Source organism: Abrus precatorius, unplaced genomic scaffold, assembly GCF_003935025.1.
Source record: "Abrus precatorius isolate BTA unplaced genomic scaffold, Abrus_2018 Scaffold9, whole genome shotgun sequence".
Taxonomy (NCBI): domain Eukaryota; kingdom Viridiplantae; phylum Streptophyta; class Magnoliopsida; order Fabales; family Fabaceae; genus Abrus; species Abrus precatorius.
Genome location: NW_020874439.1, coordinates 23,669,020 through 23,692,834, shown reverse-complemented (window position 1 = coordinate 23,692,834; position 23,815 = coordinate 23,669,020). Strand labels below are relative to the sequence as shown.

At 31.6% G+C, this 23,815-nt stretch overlaps 3 protein-coding genes across 6 annotated transcripts; all 3 read left to right on the top strand.

Moving 5' to 3' along the window:
* Window positions 1-351: 351 nt before the first annotated feature.
* Window positions 352-4,105, top strand: LOC113849348 (tyrosine-sulfated glycopeptide receptor 1-like). The gene has a single exon (XM_027479206.1). The coding sequence runs from the start codon at window positions 536-538 to the stop codon at window positions 3,878-3,880; it is 3,345 nt and encodes a 1,114-aa protein (XP_027335007.1). The 5' UTR covers window positions 352-535; the 3' UTR covers window positions 3,881-4,105.
* Window positions 4,106-8,063: 3,958 nt separating this feature from the next.
* On the top strand, window positions 8,064-13,477 carry LOC113849665 (uncharacterized protein C630.12). Of its 4 annotated transcripts, none has more exons than XM_027479729.1 (14): window positions 8,064-8,357; window positions 8,872-8,937; window positions 9,088-9,266; window positions 9,945-10,080; window positions 10,310-10,345; window positions 10,698-10,794; window positions 11,279-11,338; window positions 11,420-11,520; window positions 11,686-11,726; window positions 11,828-11,885; window positions 12,171-12,245; window positions 12,317-12,474; window positions 12,623-12,835; window positions 13,007-13,477. In XM_027479729.1, exons 1-14 carry the CDS (start codon window positions 8,217-8,219, stop codon window positions 13,254-13,256), a joined length of 1,611 nt encoding a protein of 536 aa, XP_027335530.1. In that variant the 5' UTR covers window positions 8,064-8,216; the 3' UTR covers window positions 13,257-13,477. The 4 variants fall into 4 exon arrangements, 3 of the variants coding, with proteins under 3 accessions (XP_027335530.1, XP_027335528.1, XP_027335529.1); XM_027479727.1 differs by having other exon boundaries at window positions 12,569-12,835; XR_003502131.1 differs by lacking the exon at window positions 10,310-10,345 and adding an exon at window positions 10,376-10,454 and having other exon boundaries at window positions 11,828-12,245; window positions 12,569-12,835.
* A 7,672-nt stretch (window positions 13,478-21,149) lies between these two features.
* Window positions 21,150-22,811, top strand: LOC113851063 (probable RNA-binding protein ARP1). Its single transcript, XM_027481550.1, has 5 exons — window positions 21,150-21,326; window positions 21,477-21,633; window positions 21,860-21,974; window positions 22,314-22,353; window positions 22,599-22,811. The coding sequence occupies exons 1-5, from the start codon at window positions 21,150-21,152 to the stop codon at window positions 22,809-22,811; spliced, it is 702 nt and encodes a 233-aa protein (XP_027337351.1).
* Window positions 22,812-23,815: the final 1,004 nt, after the last annotated feature.

The window sequence follows — 23,815 nt, the reverse complement described above, 5'->3', positions numbered from 1 at the left end:
TCTAACCTAATTTTCAATTTAAATAAACTTTAATACTATATTAAAAAAGTTTATTTATAAAAATAACTATATTAATCTTATAAAAAATGTTCTTAGTCTATTTTTAACTTATAGGACATCTTTAAGAAGTCATAAAAAAAAAGGACAGCTTTAAGATCATCGTTAGAGTGTTATTAAACAAATTTATATAAAATAATTTATAATTATAATAAAACATTTTAAACTTATTTTAATATTTTATTATTAATTATAATATAAATTATCATTTAAGAACTTATTTATCATTATGAAAATTATTATTACTGATGTCTAAATATTTAATGGGGAGCATCCATTGGTCTTTTTATATTATCTATTTCTATCTTCAGTTGTCAATGTCACCTTCCCACTGCCTCTCTCTCCCACCCTTCATTTTGCTTCCATTGTCAATGGATGGTCTTCCTCATTCCCATGCCACCCCAACTATCTCTTCGCACATTGGTTCTTCACCCCCTTATGTCCCCCTTCTCCATCTTCCTTTCTTCTCCACTCTTTCATGACCAACCATCACTACAAAGACCCCATTTTCATCTCCTTGGTACCTACTTTTCTCATGCCACCAACATCTTCTTTTTCTGCGTATTCCATTCAAAGTTATTACATGGTTTCCAAGTTAATGGTATCTATCATAACACCTTTACTACTTCTTCTGTCCTTGTTTGTTGTTCAAGTCTCATCTTGTTACCAGATTGATAAACTCTCTCTCTTGGCTTTCTCTGAGAACATATCCACTTCTTCTCCTTACCCTTCTCTCAATTGGTCTGCTTCTGTTGATTGTTGCACTTGGGAAGGCATTACTTGTGATGGAGATCTCAGAGTCACACATCTTTTGCTACCATCTAGAGGCCTCACTGGCTTCGTCTCTCCCTCTATCACAAACCTCTCTTCTCTCTCTCACCTTAATCTCTCCCGTAACAGGTTATCTGGATACCTCCAAGATCAGTTTTTCTCATTGCTTAATCACTTGTTGGTTCTTGATTTGAGCTATAATCATCTCTCTGGTGAATTGCCACCCTTTGTTGCTGATAACAGTAGCAAAAGGAAAAATAGTAGTGGTGGTGGTGTTGTTATCCAGGAGGTGGATTTGTCTAGTAATTTTTTCAATGGAACACTTCCAAATTCTCTACTTGAGCACTTGGCAGCTGCAGCAGAAGGAGGGAGTTTGGTATCTTTCAATGTTAGTAATAACAGCTTCACAGGTCATATTCCTACTTCACTCTTTTGCATTAACGACCATAATTCATCCTCTCTCAGATTTTTGGACTATTCCTCCAATGATTTTGATGGTACCATTCAGCATGGACTAGGAGCATGTTCTAAGCTGGAGAAATTTAGAGCAGGTTTCAATTTCCTATCTGGGCCTATCCCAAGTGATATTTTTTATGCTGTTTCTCTCACAGAAATCTCATTACCCCTCAATAAACTCACTGGAAAAATTGGTGATGGCATTGTTGGCCTTACCAACCTCACAGTTTTGGAGCTCTACTCCAATCATTTCATAGGTTCCATTCCTCATGCTATTGGTAAACTCTCCAAGTTGGAAAGGCTACTCCTTCATGTCAACAATTTGACAGGTACTCTTCCACCATCTCTGATGAACTGTGACAATCTTGTGGTGTTGAATTTAAGGGTCAACCACTTGGAGGGAAATCTCTCAGCATTCAATTTCTCAGGATTCCTTACACTCACTACACTTGACCTTGGCAACAATTATTTTACTGGTGTTTTACCACCTACCCTTTATGCATGCAAGTCACTTTCAGCAGTAAGGCTAGCATCTAATCAGCTTGAGGGACAGATTTCACCTGAGATACTTGGACTTGAGTCCCTTTCATTCCTATCAATCTCTACTAACAAGCTGAGGAATGTCACTGGGGCTCTGAGAATACTCACAGGGCTCAAGAACCTTAGTACCCTTATGCTTTCCAAGAATTTTTTCAATGAAATGATACCAAAAGATGTGGACACAATAGACCCAGATGGATTCCAAAAACTTCAGGTTCTAGGCTTGGGTGGTTGTAATTTTACAGGTCAAATACCAGGCTGGCTTGTAAAGCTCAAGAAGCTTGAGGTCTTGGACCTGTCCTTTAATCAAATTAGTGGTTCAATCCCTCCTTGGTTGGGTACACTTCCTCAGCTTTTCTACATGGACTTGTCTGTTAACCTCCTCACAGGGACATTTCCCAAGAAGCTCACAAGACTCCCAGCACTGACATCACAACAGACAAATGATAAAGTAGAAAGGACTTACTTGGAGTTACCTGTCTTTGCTAATGCAAACAATGTTTCCTTACTGCAATATAATCAGCTTTCTAGCCTACCTCCAGCGATATATCTAGGAAACAATCACCTTAGTGGAAGTATCCCAATTGAGATTGGCCAACTGAAAGTCCTTCATCAGCTGGACCTGAAAAATAACAACTTCTTTGGCAATATACCAGTTCAGATTTCAAACTTGACTAATTTAGAGAAACTAGACCTCTCAGGGAACCAACTATCTGGTGAAATTCCTTATTCACTCAAAAGTTTGCATTTCTTGTCCTTTTTCAGTGTAGCATTCAATAATCTTCAGGGACAGATACCAACTGGTGGTCAATTTGATACTTTTTCCTACTCCAGCTTTGAAGGAAATCCACAGTTGTGTGGTCCAGTTATTCAGCGCTCTTGTCCTTCTCAACAAAATACTATTACTGTTAATGGTACTGCAGCTAGTCGCGGCTCGAACAAAAAAGTTATGATTGGACTTGTCATTGTAATCAGTTTTGGTATTGCTTCCTTGATAGCAGTTTTGACACTCTGGATACTCTCCAAGAGGAGGGTCAATCCAGGAGGAGAACCTGACAAGATTGAAATGGAATCAATTTCTGCCTACTCCAACAATGGAGTTCATCCTGAGGTTGACAAGGAGGCTAGCCTAGTGGTATTGTTCCCTAACAAAAATAATGAAACCAAGGACCTTACCATATTTGAAATCCTAAAAGCTACTGAAAATTTCAGTCAGGCAAAGATAATAGGATGTGGGGGTTTTGGTTTGGTTTATAAAGCAACATTACCAAATGGAACCACCCTAGCCATCAAGAAACTTTCAGGAGACTTGGGCCCTATGGAAAGGGAATTCAAAGCAGAGGTAGAGGCCTTGTCAACTGCACAACATGAGAATCTGGTGGCATTGCAAGGATACTGTGTGCATGATGGCTTTCGGCTTCTCATATATACTTACATGGAAAATGGAAGCCTGGATTACTGGTTGCATGAAAAGCCTGACGGTGCATCTCAACTTGATTGGCCAACTCGCTTGAAGATTGCACAAGGTGCAAGCTGTGGTTTGGCTTATTTGCATCAGATATGTGAACCACACATTGTGCATCGTGATATAAAGTCAAGCAATATACTCCTTGATGAAAAGTTTGAGGCACATGTTGCTGATTTTGGGTTGTCCAGGTTGATCCTTCCATATCATACTCATGTTACAACTGAACTTGTAGGTACATTAGGTTACATTCCCCCTGAGTATGGACAAGCATGGGTGGCTACTCTGAGAGGAGATGTGTACAGCTTTGGAGTTGTCATGCTTGAGCTACTCACTGGGAGGAGGCCTGTGGATGTATGCAAGCCAAAAATGTCAAGGGAGTTGGTTGGATGGGTTCAGCAGATGAAGAGTGAAGGAAAACAAGACCAAGTCTTTGACCCTCTTCTGAGAGGGAAAGGCTTTGAAGGAGAGATGCTGAAGGTACTTGATGTGGCTTGCATGTGTGTCAGCCATAATCCTTTCAAAAGACCAAGCATCAGAGAAGTTGTTGAATGGCTGAACAATGTAGGATCAGACAGCCAACAGAAATAAAGACCAGAGGGAAATGTTTGTCCCTCAACAAATCTTGACAGTAGATATGTATACTTGTGCAAAAGAAAATTTTGCTTTTCTATAAATACAGATTATTATCATTTTTACCACTGTAAATGTTGACTCCCCCTCCCAGAACGTTATTGCTAGAAAGATTTTGTGAATTGTATCATGTAATCATCCATTTTCAATTGAAGAACTTTCTATTCTTATGAATTAGTTTCGTTTCTTCACATTTCAGCAGCTTCTAATTAATCTTTCTGATGATGAATACAACATCCTAGACAATGCAAGGCTATGTTATATCATTCATGTATTACTTCTCAATTTTAAAACTGCATTACCACAAACTCACTAATTTTAATTATTATCATTCACATTACTAAATGGCAGGCCCTTTTATTAAAGCGAAGTAGAGTTTATAAGTCCAAAGGAAAATAGATGCCAATTTTTCTACTATACCTCACTCCATCCAGCACAAGACCAGTTATTCATCTGACAAATGTTAGCGCTACATAGTTCAAGGGCAATTGAACTACTTGGTAACTGGTATATAACAAATTCCACTCTCTTGACTTCATATTTCTGTATATACAAGCAATAACTGCTTTTGTGTACTTTAAATGAATTACTTTATTCCAGATAAGTGTTAATGGATCAATGAAACAAGTAAGAATACATACTGATACTTGACGTCTCAAATTGAAGCTAATTTCTTATTCCATTTCCAAATGGTTTACTTTTGTTACTAAAAGAAATGTCAAAAGAGAAATTTGCTATCAACAGATATATGGAACAGCCTTAGCTCACTCATCACATGTCTTGTTTTTCATCCTATAAATCTATAATGAAATTGATAACTAAAGAAGTAACAATCCATGCACCCTATGCCATCACGTCCTTTCTGTGCTTAAGCAAGGACATTAGTGGTCATGTTTTTGCGTATACACCCGTGTATGACACTAGGACAGAAAACCATTCGTGTCCATTTCTTTTCTCTGTCTGTTATCTAAAGGAGAATTCATTGTGCTCAAACAATCAAACCATGTTCTACCAGGAGAGGAACTATGAACTTCATGATTTGACAATTTGTGATTCAAAAATAATTGACACTATTGAATATGTAAATTGAAGATGACATGCTTTCAAGGACTGAAGCTTGACAGTTGTCTACTATTAGATTTCAGAGTTAAATTGAAATTTTATGCTTCAAGATAAAATATGCGGCCAAAAAAATAGTTTTATTAATGTTAGCTGATAGACATGAGTTTTGTAAACTAGAAAAATATTGTAATAACACTTATAATGAAAAAATTAACAGAAAATTGTAGTGTGATCATGTATGAAAAAATCACTAGAGATACTAATGAACAAAATAGATAACATCTAGTAAAAAAGAGTAAAAGAAGACTTAGAAAAATCTTAAAAGAAATTTTATGATAAATAATATTTTTGAGAATTTAATTTTGAATCAAACTCAAGAGTTGATTATTGTTCAAATTTAACTTTTAGAGATGATTTTAAGTATTTAAAAAGAGTAATATATATATATATATATAAAGCAGAAGTGCACGCAAACCCGGAAGAGATGAATGGCCCTAAGGGTAGCACAATCAACAATTTGATTTATTTTTTTGTGGATATATATTATTTAGAAGGATATGTGATACACACACAACAGAGGAACATGTTGGAAGCTTATTGGAGATGTTGTATCAATGTAACATACTCGATGCTCATGATTATAGGTTGACTCTATATCAATCTTTTTGGCTGTTTCGGGTAGAAACTAGAAAGTCTTTCTTGCCCATTAAACGTGAGCTTCATTTTCAGTGGTGGGGCAATGAACACATAATGACTTGGGCATTGATATTTGAAATTAGCCATTTTTTTTTTTTTCACCAAGCGCGGAATCTAATAGAAAAAAAAAACCTTTGTGCCCCTCAAAGTGCATCAAATCATATCCAAAAGAGAGGAATGAATAGAAGTAGCAGACCATAGTGGCTTGGGTACTATTTCATCTTTCAAATGTCAATAGAAACCAACCGCAACCAAGCAAGCTTCTCCTGATAAGTACGGATAGGTGGAGTTTGGTTTACAATCATTAATAGTAACATCAAGGATAGATTTCAATAACAATGTTATTTTTCGTATATGTACATATACCATATTACAATCTCAATAGTTCTATAGTTAATATTCAAATTTGAAATCATATAATTAGGAGGAAAAAAAGTAGAAATTAGTAGCTAAAGTTTGTGATAATATTATTTTTAAGAATTTTTTTACTTATAATTTTTTTAATAATATAAAAAATATTCAAAATGCATCAAGTTCTTTTTAAATAAACATAGGTAACAGAATGCAGAAAATAGAATAGAAAACTGTTTTTAAAAAGTGAAACAAACATGTTGTTAGTCTTAAAAAATAAAGAGAAAGAAGAAGATAAATGAAAAGAAAAAATACAATAAAAACATAATTCGGTTTACATGCTCTTCAAAGAATAGCATCACACTAACATCGTCCAACAACTTGATTCATGTCTTCAAGGTTGTTCAATCACCATTATTGAGTCATTGCAGTCAAGTTTGAGTTTGTCCAATGAATGTTCCCACTACTGAAGAAAAATAAAATTCTCTACAAGTTCACTCAAATATAACCATAATCAACTTCAATGTATATGGATAAGATCATTTCCAGTAATATTATCATCAAAGAGGATTCGATTATTGAATAATTAAAAATTTTATTTTAAAAATAATAAGTAAACAAAAGATAATTAATATTATTATTAAATTTGGTGCCCGTAGAAGATCTAAATTCGTGTATATGCAAAATATCATATTACAATATTTATGCAAAATTTAAGCATTAATTTTTTAAAAAAATTATTTGAAAGTAATTCTTGTTTTAAATTTTTTAAAATGTTTATAAACCTTTTAATATTCTTTATAATTTTTTATTTTTAAATTTCTCTAAATTGAGAAATTTTTTATAACTTTCATTTTTTTAATCCTTTTCTATTTTTAAAAAAATTCTTTATCTTTCTTCTTTCAAAATTCTAAAAAAACTATAAATAGAATCAAATATATCACACCCAAACATTCTTGGATTACATTATATCTAATATGTTTTTCTCACACAACAATTACAATATCATCAATGATCCTTCACTTTGTATCATAATATTAGGCTTCTTGGGATCTAAGACTCAGACCAAATCTTTATTGAAATGCCATCGCCACCTGCCAAACAATCCTTATCTTATCCACCTTTGTTACTTCAGTTTAGGGAGGAAATAGCACCTTCTAAATGAGAAATTATGCATACTTATAATTTCAATTAATCTTCAAATGATAGATGACCAACACGTGTGTAGTTTTAATTAATCTTTACATAGTATGTGGTTAAATTTTTTTATTCACAAAAGAATTAATAAAAATTGGCTAGGTGTCTTGAGAAGATTAACTAGGATCGTAAACGCATAGCAGTCTTGAATTATATATATACATACACACACGCAATTAAAACATTTTAATTTAAATAATATTTAATCTAAAAAATGCAAATACATAAAAAAAAAAAGCTAATTAAATAATAGTCACAACATTAAGAATGAAAGAAAAGATAGTAATGATAGATATGATCAAAGCGATAGTAATTGTGATAAATATAATAATAACAATTATTATAATAATAATGACAATAATATTGTACTAGTTGTATTTATGATGATAAAGCTAATGATAATTATAATTTTGATAATAATAAAGTGAGTTAATATAAATTTAACTTAACCCAATTCTATTTATTAGAATAATTATTTAGCTAGTTGATTCACGTGATAAAAAATAACTAAAACAAACAATACCACTTTTTGTTATAAATAAAAAATTAATTTAAATTTTTCACAATAATATTTTAAAAATTACCTTAAATATAAAATTTAAAATAATTATTATAACAATAACATTTTAGTATTAAATAATAATATAATTTTGTTACGTTGCTAATACATTCTAATTAAATTCATAAAATACATCCAAAAGTAATTTCTTAAATTTCATACCAAACGAAAAATATCATATTCTCAGGTTTAAATTATCATAAATAAATTTGTAATTTGTAGCCTTTAAAATAAACACAATCTTATTAATGTTAATTTTGAGCGGTGCTAAGATGAGACTCAGAACCAGTTTGACCAAAAAAATGAACAAAATGAAAAATAAAGACAATGATGAAGAGGTAACGTAATCTGTGATAGAGTGCTGTGACGAGGCTTGCGATGAAACAGGCATTGATTAGATTCCATAGTCAATAGGTGTGAGGATCAGTGATGAAGCAGCAAGAATTAACTGTGTTACTGTGCCTCTTATGGGCACTAACCATCCTCTATGGCGAGATGTTCGCTTACTGGGTTCCACCCCTCTTCACTTGCTCTTGGCCCCATCTTCTTCGCACCTCTTCTTCTTCAACGGTAACCATAAAGTCTTCAACTTTTCCCTTATTTCATTTTTGGGTCACCCCCAATTTTTTAGATTGTTCACAGTTCACAATCAAAATCAGAAATTTCTTGTTATCAAGTGGGAGGGACGAACAATGGAGCTGTAGCTTTAAGAAAATTTAAAATAATAGCTATGGGTTTTGTCCATTATGAAATTTAAGATAGTGATATATGTTTTTAAATTTTAGATGTGGTGATTCTACCAAAAGAATGTGAGGAGGGTATGTGCTGGATCTGTAACTTTATTTATATTTAGTTTATGGTTGGAAATTATTTATGGGATTTTGTGGAACATTTAAAAGTTTGAATGTTTGATGTTCCTGGTTGCTGTTGCTGAAAAGATGAACGGAACTTAAGCTAGCATGATTGCTTGTTTTTCAGCAGAGTTAAAATGTACATGCATTGATACATTACAATTTCACATGCTAAACACAATGAAATGCATAACTAACTAACTGACCTGATTTTGTTGATTTTTTGCGTGTAGATTCAAACAGACAGTGGGAATTATCAAGCTGATTATGTAAAGGTTGCTGTTATTGCAGATCCACAGGTGAATTTTTCTTCTCGGGCAACGGGCACATATGTTATTGAAAAATATACCTGCATTGGATATGCATGTTTATACAATTCTATTAATGAAAGTTTCTGTGGATGTGCATCTCTCTTATTACTTTCTATGACTTTTTTTTAAATGTAACAGCTCATGGATAAAACTTCTCTACCTCTTCCTGCAAAATCACTTGCACTGGAACTTGCAGAATTCTACACTGATTTAAACATGCGAAGATCTTTTTTTGCATCTGTCCTGCCTTTCAAACCTGATGTCATATTGTTTTTAGGTGATTACTTCGATGGTGGTCCTTATTTATCAGATGAAGAGTAAGTCCTGGAAATAAACATTTCTATTTGTTGTTTTAACTTTAAAGTTTGTAGTTAGTTTTCATGTTATCTATTATGCCATGTATAGTTTTTCCTATTAGCTTTTTCCATTTAGGATGATTTTGGAATTCAATTTAAACCTTTCACATCAGAAAACATCTTAATCAAAGAGTTTGTGACATGTTATTGGTTGGATGTGTATTTTTTTTTTTTTAGGAATAATTTTTTTGTACAAAAAGAGAAAAAAGAAGATAATTGCAGTTCCTTTTCATGGTATACAAAGAATCCCTCCTAAACACAACATCAGATGAGCACCATATAGATTCTTCTTAAAAAATTATGGATGAGTCTTTTGTCAAAGACTTGTGCTCAAACCAAATCATGCAACAAGTAGTTGGTGCTTAATGTTAAGTTTTAATCCCTTTCTTTTCTAAAACCTTTAATTTAATTATTTTTTTAGTCAATAATTGTGTATTTAACTTAGATTTTCATATTTTTAAAGCTTAAATTGCTTTAGTCAACTTCTTTAATGATTGTATTGTATGTTAAGGAGTTGAATTTCATGTAATGTATGGTTTGACTCATCTATCATGGAAGGTTTTTTCCTTTGGTTGTATTTTTACACATTCGCTCAACTTTCCTAATATGAAATTCTTTTACAATCGTTTGGATGAACAGATGGCAGGAGTCTTTCAATCGCTTCAGACATATCTTTGGTCTGAATGCACAAGGAAAATACACAGACATGCACGCATACTACATTCCAGGAAATCATGATATTGGCTATGAAAGTATTCATTCTCAAAAGCCAGAGGTATTTCAACATGCTGTTGCTCAACTTTTGATGCTCGAGGTCCAGTAGTTAGAAGGTGGCTTGTATTGGCATGTAGGATATATAGCTATTAGGGAGTCAAATGCCCAATGATATGTTTTTTTTTTTTTTTTAAATTTGGATTTATTGATGATCAATACGGATTGCTGATGGGTGAGATTTTTTGTATAAACTTATCTCCTTAACATTTATGTATTATTGATATTATCAGAAGACAAATGTAAACAAAACGAGGCAGATTTTGATTGTAACAATGAAATGCCTTCATTTTGTGTAGGTTGTTGATGTCACAGAAATTCTTTGAAGTTGCCTGATAACTGGTTTTGACCACTGTAAAATGACATTTTGGCACTAAAGTATGTCAAATATCTGTTTTTTCTCATTGTGATTGATAACTAACAATCTTTAAACTACATCTTAAGTTTTGCAAAATGCTCTATCAAATTGTTCTTTACTCAAGTTTCTCAGTTCATTTACACAATTCACAATTTAATATATGGAATGTGATGAACAAATTTATTATCTTAGCTTTCTTGAAATGTTTATTCTCCTTTGGTTCCTTCTTTGCTCTTAACATTTTTGTCATTGCATGAGCATAGGTTATCCAACGCTATGAGGAAACATTTGGGATCAGGAACTACAGATTTAAAGTTGGAAGAGCAGATTTTATTGCCATTGATGCACAAACTCTGGATGGTAAACTGGGATTTGAGTTATAAATTTGAGCTGTCATGTTTAATTGCTTGTACTCTTATTTAATTGTACCATGCCATCAAACTCATTTTTTCAGTGAGATATGTTCACCTAAATTATCTTACTTCCAAGTTTTTTCATTTGATCAATCCAGTCTCTCTCAGTTGTACATTTTGGAATAAATGTTTTTTTATCTGTTAGCTACCTCATCCCATTAACTATGTTTCACATGGAACTTATTCTCCCTTCATGTCTTTAACAATGATTCTTTATCCATTTGAATTAGGCTTTCTTTATGGATTTTTTGTTTTATTTTTTGACAAAAGATCATTTCTTAAACAAGCAATCATAGTTTAACTATTTAAATATCTAACAATTTATATAACTGAAATATTGTAAATTTCAATCGTGTGCTGTATATACAAGTCACTGCTTGGGGAGTTTCCATAAAGCTGAAAATACTGAACATATTATGTTTTCTCTACAGGACACCCACAAAATCATCTGACTTCTCAAACATGGGATTTTGTGAAGAATATCTCTGTTGGTATGAACTGGCCTATAAATATCATTGTTAGGTTGAATCATGTGTCCTATTGTAATCCTTATTTGTTTCGCACTTTACTAGATGACATGGTTAATCCAAGAGTCTTATTAACACATATTCCTTTATATCGACGTGAAGATACTTACTGTGGTCTTTACCGCAATTCCCCAATTGTCAATCAGGTAAAGTTTATTTCAGTTTCTTGAAATGAATCTAGAGTAACCATATTCTATGCAGTATGGCATTGGTCATCACAATAGTGTGGTGCTGTGGGTTGTATCTGGAATCTGAATGTTTTCTTAACTGCCATTCTTGAAATTATTGATGAGTCTTTCTTTAAATTTCAGAGGATACATCGTACTGTAAATGGTGATACTAATGATATAATGTAAGTTACTCATCCTACAAACCATGTGAGAAGCATGAAAGTTGCATGAATTGTGTATACATGGCTCATAAATTATGAGGTTTGACTTTTATTTCATCCAGGTATCAGAATTATGTTTTTGAGGAGTCATCCATGTACTTACTGGATAGAATCAAACCTGTGAGTCATCTATCTTCTCTTTGGACTGTTGTGAATTGCTATTCCAACCTGAAATGGATGTGGGAAAAAATTAATCCGTGATGGATTTGCCAACATTTTGTCGTTCATTTTGTGTCTTTCATTTTTAGAATACCTTGTGGTATGATGATAAAAACTCTTGGGTCATTTTCATTTTCTCTGTCAAGATGACTTGGAAGTGAAGGATGACTGAGAATATAGGGGAATTAAGAGTGGAGACGATAATGAGGATAACACTCTTCTGAGTAAAAATTTTGGTTTTGACAGAAGCTTATTTTATCTGGCCACGACCATGATCAGTGCACCATTACTCATCAATCTAAATCTGGACCTGTAAGCGAGGTAAAATCTGATCTTCTCACCTGAGCAGTCTCCTCAAGTGTTTGGACAATTAAACTGACACTAGTGTGCAGCTCACCCTAGGTACTATAAGTTGGCAACAAGGAAACTTGTATCCTTCTTTCATGCTGTTATCAGTTGATAACTCAACTCTTCCAAATGCTTCCATTCCCAAAAACGCTTTGTTGACTCATTTGTGTTATCTTCCGATGCAAACACATATTTACATATGGTAGGTCTAAATGTTTGTAATGATGCAAATATAATTTTCACCTGATATTTTGACAGCTTTTCATTAATTAGTTCTATCATCCTGTTATTGTCAGGTATATTGTGCTATTTGTTCTGACCCTTTTTACTACTCTACTTTGGCCAACAAGTGGCACAAGTTTGTGGCATCAGTGTTTGAGCTTAATTAGCAATGGTAAACTACTACTAGCTTGCATCTTTTCTAGAAGCGAAACGAAAGACAAGGATGAGGATGCTAACTATGAATATGAAATGATGTGGGATGCGGATGGATCAATGCATCTTGTAAAGAAACCCTTGAATGCATCTACTGTAAATTCAAACGAAAGGAGCATAGGGGAAAGGTAAACTTTGGTTTTCATATTCTCCGTATATCGAAAAAATGTGACAATTTCAATACTTTGTAATTGTCAGTATTATATTTGGTTTGTCATAAAACATAATTAAATAGTCTTACACATTGGAGACATTATAAAACTTTAGCATCTTCCTTATGTTCTTTTATGTGTTGTCAGGGGTAATGTTGTGATGCGACCGGCTGCTAGGAAAAATATGGCTCAGGAAGCTGATCTCTCTGTGAATGTTGATATGGATTCAGGCATTGGGCTTGATCCTCTAGCAAGAGTACCTCCCAGAGCTGGCAAATCAAAGACAAAAATTATAATCCAAAGATTGATCCGCACTCTGCGAATGCTGACTGTCGTTGCAGCAGTGAATGTTCCTCTTTACATGATGTTGCTATTCAAGGATTGGATTGAAAAATAAAGATGAAATTCCTGTTAGAGTGATATCGTTCAGGTTTTACATTCACATTTTTTTCTTTCTTTAAATGAAAATTCGTGGTCCAGTTAGATATTCAAGGAGGTAATTGCTATCAACATAAACAAATTAATCATATGTTGATGTTTTTGTATGTTTACTTAGTGGCTTGAAACTTACATTTAAATTATTCATGATATGGCCATGATCATATGGTACACTTAGTACAGCAGATGGTTTTGTGAGGTGAGTTATTGTTCCTATTGCTGTTGAGTTTTCCTGCTAACTCATCATTTGCAAGGCTTGCTCAAAGTTTGCATAGCATATTCATTTGGTTTCCAACGCCTTTTTTCACTTTGCTTATTTATTTTTCAAGGGTTTTGTTGAGTTCAAACAATCTATAAATAATTTTTTTTATAAAAATGTACACATTTATTATATTAAAGTTATGAAAGTACAATAAATAATTCTGTAGTAAAATTTTACTATTAGTTGCTTATTCCGATCTGAGCATAACATAACCTATTTTTTTATACCGTCTTGTCCTTAGTATCGGTAACATTTACACACTGAAGAATCGCAACTACAATACCTTATTCGTTATTAAATAATGTTATCAGAAGAATCGAGATGTGGTTGCGTATAGAAGTATTATATTTTATTATGGGTAATAATTGTCTCACTCAATAATGGGGTGTGAGATGGGGCAATGAAAGAGAGTGAGATGTAATTACTTGATGTGATGAAAAGAAAAGAAAAGAGAGATAAAAAAAAAAAAACAACAGAATTAATATAAAAGGAAATGCAAGACAAGTTTTAGCTAGGATGTTTACTGTGCAACTTTGATATGCCTGAGCAGTAATCAGCCTCAGGTATGTGATATGTATGCTCTTCTTGAAACAAGACAAGTTTCTCAATTCTTGAGGATCATTTGGTTTTAAAAAATGTTGCATTTTTTTAATTATAAATTTGTTACTTTGTTTTTATTATGCTTTTTATTTTTAAAGATTTTACATAAGAAACAATAAAAATAACAGATTTATAATTAAAAATAAAAATGAAAAGAAAATACATTTCTTGAAACTAATATAGTATTAAACTTTATAACAACAAAAATTATAGGGATAGGATGTGTATTAGATAGCTCATGTTAAATCTTATACCGATCCCATTTGATTGCTTCCATTGATTTTAAGCTTCATGGCCGGTACCACCACTTTAAGCAAGGTGTACTTTTTGAAGCTAGAATTAAACTGGAAGTTTTTTACTAAACATTTTTCGTTTATCATCCTAGGTAGATTCAAGTTTTCAGACACCATCTAAACACATGGGTGTTGTTCTTCCTGTACTTTTTCTTTGGCAAAGCCAAACACATGAATTAATAATATAGTGCTGCAAAGGCACAATAATCACAAGAAGCAGTTTTTGATAGTGAACATAATGTAACACATGACGATTTCTTTGACCAGCTGTAGCATTCTGAAAATGTTAAAGTTAGAGCATACGAGTGATTTGTAATAGTAGCATTTTCCTAATTAAAAATGAGATCCCCATGACTAGATTATTTTAGAAGCAACTACTACTAACTCTCACTTGGTTGGGCTGTCGCACCAAGGATCTTATGTTGAGAACTTGGGATAACACAGAACATGGATAAAGATATGTGTTTGCCTTTGCAAGGCCAGGCAATATAATGGAAATCTAGACTACTTAGAGCCAATACATTTGTGTTGTCAAATCAACCTTTCGTCAAACATTCCATGATACCTCCAGATAATGTTGTCACATCATCATCTTCATCTCAAAATCATTTCCTTTTAATCTGCTACAAATCTCTCTATCATTTTAATCTACACCTTATCTTCAGTATGTTTGGTATATGCAAAGTTAAATTGCACCAATATTTGATTGCTCGAGTTTATTATATGTTGTTGTTGGCAATTTTGTTCTTTAAACAAAGTTAGGGACAGTGAAAGTTTTTGTTACCTAACTTCTTTTAAAACAAAATTTTAGGTAGAGGAGATGGTGCCCGAGCTCAAGGCCTTCAACTTAAGGAGAGAAATAAAGACTCGAACTTATCACTTGTTATATGCCATATCGTGTCTTAGACAAAGAAAGCTTGTCCCAAAATCTCACGCTATCCCTCATAGTCACGCCAAACTTATCATAATTTTTCTCACCTCATATTCACACGACACTCTATTTCTCAAGATGAAGCAACCTTATGAGTAACGGTTTGTGACTTTACAACTTGTCTTCTATATAACATACATGAGTTTCCTTTATGTACTTTCAAGCTTATATAGGTGCCACATGCTACTTCTTTAAGTCATACAGTCAATTGTCAAATAAAGAGCAATATATGAAGTACAAGAAAAAGGGTTTTTGGTAATAAGGGAAAAGGCTAAAGTAGTGTCCATGCCAAGGACTACATTCCAATTATTCTAGCTCTAGATCCTTGTAAGCTTCATAGCGATCATGCCTGCCCATGTTGTGTAAAAAGCAGCACTGAGGGTGTCCATAAAACTCTCCTCTCCCCCATAAAAACCCATTGGGCTTTTCCAACTGGGTCAAAAAAAATAGAGGGAAGGACTGAAGTAGACTAAAATGACACAGCCACAGTGATGCTCATAACTCAACTAGGTCGGCAGCATATATGCGTAGTAAGGAGCATCCTCCAATCAAAAGAGTCGCCTTTTTGGAAGATAGATGGATAAGAGGGTAAACTTTAGGACATACATATATATAGCTAAAGAAGAGCGAAAAAGAAGGTGAAATCATAATGAGTTTTGAGTTCAATCATCTCCTTGAATATACCAACAAAGGAGCATGGTGGCACATCGACGTAGGATATAGAGACGAGCACGTTGCTCCTTAACCAAAGAAGCACACTTGCTGCTAATACCATGTCCCTTTCTCTTTGTAGAGACCTTAGTTCCTTGCTTGCACTTGTAGTTTTGGAGTTCAGCCATGATTGTTTATATGGTATAATATGCAATGGTAGCTAGCTAGAGCCTTCTAGTTTTTCAAAGGGTAACCCCTAAAAAAAAGGCTCACTACACAACCTGAGGAAGTAACGTGGGGGCTACCATATATATATGTATAAGCAAAGGCCTTATGCAAAGTTGACTGAATGGAGTAAAATGGAAGTGATCAAGTGAACGTGGGCATGCTCGAAAACTGAGGGATTTGCAGCCTTTAGAGGTTTAAATTTCAATGAAGTTAAGGGGGAATGAACGTGGGTCTTGTAATAATTTTGTTAATGCAATAAAATAAATATTTTTTTAACTTTATCTTTTAAGATTAAATTTAAACAACTAAAAATAATTATTTTTATTAAAAATAAAGTTTTTATTACATTGAAAATTTAAATTATAATAAAGGTTTTATTTATTTATTTTTTACTTTTATTGACTTTATTTTTTAAAACAAAATTTAAACATTCAAAAATATTTTTTTATTAAAAATTTCATTGTATTAATAATTACTTAAACCTAACCCTAAGAATTGATATTAATAATTTTTTGAAAAAAATGTTATTATTAGTTGTTTAAATTTAATTTTAAAGTTAGGGTTAATAAAATTCACAAAATAATGGCTTGATTGGGTTACCGATGTAACTTAGAACTTGGTGGGGTGCAAAAACAAAGAAAGGTTAATTAGGAAAATGGGAAAGGTGAGGATGAAAAGAGGGGACAATGCTATATAATAATGTAGACAAAGCATTGAGTAGAGTGTTAAGCCACGGGAACAGCCACCCGGCAAGGTTACCTCAACTCTGAGGGGGGTTGGAGGTTTTGTTGGATTCTACTTTGCCTCGTGTTGCCAAGTTCCAACAATTTCTTTCTTCAAATTCATTATTAAGCCAAATGGCCAGCTGTTTCATAAGAAATTTTTATCTATTAATGATGGTTTGTTAATGGGATGAATCTTGATTATGTCAATATGTTTGGATTTGGATTATCTATTAATCAACGTCTCTCTTCCCCCCTTTTGTTGATTAATAGGATGTTAGAGAGAGAAAACTTTTTTATCAAATATAATTAGTCATGATCAGTCCTGTAATTAATTATGGTGAATTTTTATTTGATAAAAATATATTTCTCTAGCATGAGCATTTCAAGAATACAAGAGGATCCGAATTATATATTTTATTCTGGATTTACTTTCCCTTGATTGTTTACTGGTTGATCTTATTGTCCCTTCGTGGGATTACATTGATGATCAATTTTCATGTGTCATGCAAAGCCAAAGTGTCATCTCATCTTGAATACTTATCCTACGTTTATGTGAGTCACCCAAGAGAGAGAGAGAAGATATGCAAATCAGAAACAGTAGGTGCTAGCTAACTAGTCAAAGTATTGGAATCTAAGAGTAATATTTAGTATGATCTTTATAGCTGGTAAATTTTTGCAAATATTTGATTTTGTGCTGGCATCTAGATTTTTTTCTTCTTCTTATTACACGTCAATTTGAACTTAGTCATATGCAGATGGAAAATATGATCTTGATCTAGAAGATATGATTCCATTTTTCATTCGGAATTTATTTACAAACACATATCTACTATTCAAAGGAAGTTCCTATAATACAGGAGCAACGGTCATTTGCTTTACCAGTTGCATGTAAACTATTTTATTTTGCTCGATATATATATATATATATATATATATATATATATATTAATTATTTTAGTGTACACCCTTTTTTGTTGTTGTTGAACAAAAGATTTTATCATTAAACATACTTTTTTTTATTTTCAAAATCTTAATTAATTATTTTTGAAATTTTCTTTTATAATACTTTTTCAGGTATCAACTACTTACAGTATTATATTAATCACTTTAATTTTTCTATTGATAAATGTTTCACTTTTTCCCCTTAAGTTTACCCACTTATATTTTAAAATTTACCATTAATTATTGAATTAGAATATACATTTTTGTGAATTTTTAATCTTTTACTGTACTTTTTCTTAAAAAATGACAAGTATCATTCTTATCTATAAAACATATATCTTTCCTGGCATTGGACATGTAAGGTGTGAAAAATTATACTAAAGACATGATTTCTGTGATAAAGAGTATATTAAAAAAATGAGCTAAAGGATATTTTTGTGAGATTCTTTCCTTCTCTTGTGAAACACCATTAATCGTTTTGCGTATTATCAATAATGTTAATAAAATATTTGATAATATAATAAAGTTATATATCCACATTGCTTGATTATTAATTAATACATTATACACAACTTACAATAAAATCAGCTATTAGTGGTAGGTAGCTTTGTCATTGGTACTGTTCGCGCCATTTCTAGGGAGATTATTAGGTCTTAGATTTTTCTTCAGATATTATAGTTATGGTTTCTGTATTTTTATTTAATTAGAAACTATAAAATTATTGATATATTTTGATTTTTTCAATTAATATTTTTTACATTTTCATTAAATTATATTTTTAAAAATGAAGGTATATTTAATTCTTTAGTTTATTTAATTTACCATTTTTAAAATACATAGAAGGTTTTGATGGAAGATAAAAAGTTTAATGATGTAATTTTCATGTCTCAAAGAGAATTAGGTCTATTTTGAGTAAGTTTCTACATAAGTACTCACAGAAAAAATAAAAAAACAGATAAAATACTTCTTATGAGTTAAAATCACCTTATACACTTCATATTTATCTTCTTATTTTCTCCTTTCAAAATTATTTGTGCATAAACATGTCCAAATTATACCTTAATCTTTTACTTATAGCATAAAATATCCTTGATGCACACAATAATGATATTTATTTTTATTTTGAAACTTTTTTTTATATCATTTCATTCGTTTGATAGTTTGAGAGGTTTTCGAACCTGAGTATGAAAGGGAGAATGGCAATATTTGACATCATCACAGATTCAGATCACATTCTCACTTTAAAATGATTTTTGAGGTATACCTTACTGATCCATACTTCTCTGCACCACCACCCATGACCCCTATTTGATCCCATTTGATGTCTTTCTTAATAACCCAATCTCGTTATAGACCAAAGAAAAATCCCAATATCATTGCATAGGCCACAAAAAGAACAACCCTTTTTCTTGTGTCAATCTTAAGCCCAAAAGTTTTGTATGGCTCTCATCAGCTCAGTAGGCAAACAGCCATTTCCCTCAACATGACTGAATTTTGACTTTCACAAAATATTTATTGATAAGAAAAACAAAATCAACTTTTCCTTCCCAAATCTCTACTCTACTAATATTCAAATATTTTCATTCTAAATGTAATTTCCACGTTTTTAAATTTTATTTCATTTAATTTCACAAACACCATTCATGTATACTCATGAAAGAAAACACCATTCATGTATACTAACAAGGGAAATTTTGCTTATATAAGTGACTGTTACATATCAGAAAATAAAATTCACCTACCCATATAAATTTGAAGTGAGAGAAATACTGTTATGAATATTTTTATTATTATTTTTATCAAATAATAATACAGTTCGTAGTGGGGTGTTTGGATTTAAAAAAAAAAAAAACTATTTGCACTAACTTTAGTTATAATAGCGACAAAAAATTCAATATATGACATCGTACTTCTTATTCAATCCTTGTGACTTTTCTTTTTCCCCCGAATAATAATTATAAATGTCAATATGCTTTTATTTTGTTCATGATTTTTAAAATTTTTATTAAATAATAATACAAATATTTGAATACAATATAAAAACTTGGATAGTTCTACTCGTAAATGTTTTTTTACAACAATATTATTATTTGTGAGTGATTAAAAAAAGAGAATTATATAATAGAATCGATCATATAATAAAGAGAAATTAAGAAATAAACCGTAAAAATATTATACAAATATATTATGAATATAGTATTGCTCCTTGAACTTGTCTAGGTGGAGCACGTTCACTAACCCCCCCGATGTTTGCTAGCGAAGCATACAGACATTTGTAAAAATGCACAACTTTAAAAATAATTATAAATAATAAATATTAATTAGTGTCTTGAGGTATTGATTAAATTTTAAAAAAATATTAAAAATTATTTTGATATAATTATAAATTTAGAAATATTTAAAACTTTTTAAAATAATACACCGTAAAGATGCTGATTATCAAAGGGATAAGAGAAGATTCACGTTTCTTATGAAGTAGCTGGCCACGGTCTATGTCACGTTTCACAGCTTCTTTATTCTTGGGAATCTTTTTAAGACAGCAAATATTCTTCCTTAATTTGATCACATAATTCACAAACAGACGCCGTTGATTTCTGCAGATCTGAGATAATGGAACGTTCAGCATCTCTCCAATTAGGGTAGTAGGGTCCTACATCTGCATGGTTATTGTACTTAATGATTATTTATAATGATCATAACATGTCACCATTAATTTCATCTTTATATGTAATGTTAATGAATTTGTAAATTTAAAGATTTAATATTTACGACGTTGTTATATTTGGAGAGTAGATTAACAGAGAAAAAAAGTTAATTAGAGTGTTTTTTAAAAGATATAAATATTACTTTTTTTATTATGAAAGTTAGTATTTAATTTGATATTATTAAATGATGAGAAGAGAGAAGAGAGAAGAGTTGTGAGTGAATTGGCGTGTGTGATCACGTTGATGACGACCAAATGCTTCATCATAGTCTATCTGTCCTTCGTTTTTATTATCTTTTGATTATTTTCCTTTCAATATTTTATTATTATTATTCCTTTTTTCCCAATTCCACCTCACTCCCTTTCCCTCCATTTCCCTGTATATAAAATTACGTAACTCCTTACCTTCCTCAAAATTCTCTAATCAAACGTAAGGTGCACTCAACTACAAAATTCATCAAACTAAGTAGCTTACTGCAAAAACAAGATCTGATCGAGAGAGTGATCATGGCGACGATGAACAACAACGTTGGACAATTTGGAGACACAACTCTTACCAAAGTTTTTATTGGAGGGTTAGCTTGGGAGACTCCTAAGGATGCCCTCAAAGAACACTTTGAGAAGTACGGTGAGATCCTCGAAGCCGTCATCATTTCCGATAAGTTTAGTGGCAAATCCAAAGGCTATGGCTTTGTAAGTATACATATTTATCAACAAAAACTTATATGTTGTTTTACAATGTATTGTTAACTTTAATCAACAATATAATTAATTGATGCATGATTCGTATATGAAGCTAGCTAGTATTATAAGCAATTAAGATTAATTGTAATTTATTAAAAGGTGACGTTCAAGGAGGCTGAGGCTGCGAAGAAGGCTTGCGAGGACTCAACAAATCTCATTATCAATGGCCGTCGAGCAAATTGCAATTTGGCTTTCCTCGGTGCTCGTCGCTCAAAGTCTCCTTCCACTGCTTCATCGCCACCTCCAAAACCACAAGGTGAACAAACTATTATATCTAAAATTAATATATATTCTTAAAATTAATTTCATAGTTATAACTATTTATTATATTTGTACTTTACATTTTCAGTTTATGTGCAAAGTTACTTGTTGCTCTTGGAATGATTAATTAATTTGATAAAATGAAATGGAAAAGAAAAAGTGAATGGCGTTTTGGTGATATTCAACTTCATGGGGTTCTAAAATTGTGATGCTACTCACAGAAGGATCAAACGATGGAGGAGCGAGGAGCAACGCATCAAGCGCACCAGCCAATCACGTGCAGCGGTATTATCCGGTGGGGACACCGGTTTCCCTGTTGCATCATCCCTTCTATGGGTACCAATCTTTCCTTCGTATATATATTTTATTAAAATTTATCAATTTCAACATCTAATTATTATTAATGATGGTACGATTAATTCAAACATTATTACATGTTAATTTTGATATCATGTACCACTTTTCATGAAACTACATTAATGAAAGTAATTAAAATTAATATCTTTTGAAAAAATAGAAATTAAAAAAAATAATTTTATAGAGATTAAAAAAATATTCAACATATTTTAAAAATAAAAATACGTTTAAAACTGTCTTCTTCTTTTTTAAGTTTGACTTTTCTCATTGTTATTGTTTACTTTACATACCTTGGTTTTAAATTTTTAATTTATTCAGGTACACACTTGTCACGGACATAAATTACAATTACAATCAGGTAGGGTTTATATAGTTTTAATTTGGTTGAATTGAATTGGTCAGTTCGTTCTTAATTTATTGATAACGTGAAATTTGTTAATAAAGAAATTTTGTATAGTCTCATATTATCGTGATCTCAACTAATAATAACATAATATGTATATTTTTTTTAAAAATTAAACACATAACAAGAAATAAGTAATTAAAATCAAAATTAATGTGCACTAATAGATGTGTTTGGGTATGGTTTGGTTTGGGGGACAGAAGCTGTGCTACGGCAATGGTGGGGCCTACATGAATGGGCACCAGTTTTACCAGGTGTACCCGAGGAATGCTATTATGGGTGCGAGCACAATGATGCCAATGTACCCTCTCTATCATTGTCATCATCCATTAGATGGCAATGGGGCATTTTGGGCCAACACACATCATGTCCAAGCCAGCATCCATCATTCCTCACACAGGTGCGACACATGATAACATGTCCAACCCAAATAATCAATCTCTATTAGTAAAAGAAAAATATATTAGTATATGAATATATATTTTTTAAATAATAAAACCATTCTTCTTAAATTTTTGTTAATCTCAAGTTTAAAAATAAATTTAAAATTTGAAAAAATACATATTTATTATATTAAAGTTATAAAAATAAAATAAATATATTTTTAATTTTTTTTTTACTGTTATCGCTTACTTATTCTTAACTAATAAATGAACATTATGGTTAAATAATTTGTCAAGTGAACTTACATTTTGTTTTTTTTAAGGAACAGGTGAGTGCTTTAAAAGGGTTGTCTGAGAGGAGCTTAGTTGGCTAAATTACAAGTGGTGGCTGCACAGAGCGACATTATTATCTGATCTGTTGTGGCTTTTCTTTCCATTTCTTTTTTCTTTTAAATATTGTTTCATTGTTAATTCGTAATCATAGGCATTTCTTTCATTCACTTTCTCTCTCTAACATCTCACCATGTGCTGTCAACAACTGCATTCCATTCAAATTATCAATTTGTTCAATACAAAAAGAAAAATATGTCCATACCTCATACCTACCCTTTTTCCCTTCTCAAGAATCATATTTATATTTTAATGCTTAATTTTAAACATTTTAAATATTAGATGTATCTTTATAGTAAAAATTATTATATTTATTTTTTTATGCCTCTCCTTGAAATAAATATATTTTAGTATATGTAAGTATGATTAAATTTAATTTTACATTACTTTTAGTACTCAAAATTTTAAAATGAATGATATACAATATGTTCTTAGGAATGCCATTCTAGCAATTATTCCAAAATATCAGGTAATGTGATATATTTAGACGTATGACACGCTATTAATAAGTAGTGATAGATAATATTTTTAAAAAATTATAAGCAGTAAAATTTAAAATAAAAAAATAAAAAATTAAAACCAAGTTTAACTTATATTTTTAAGGATATTAATTAAAGGACATTAGTCAATTTTAGACACACATA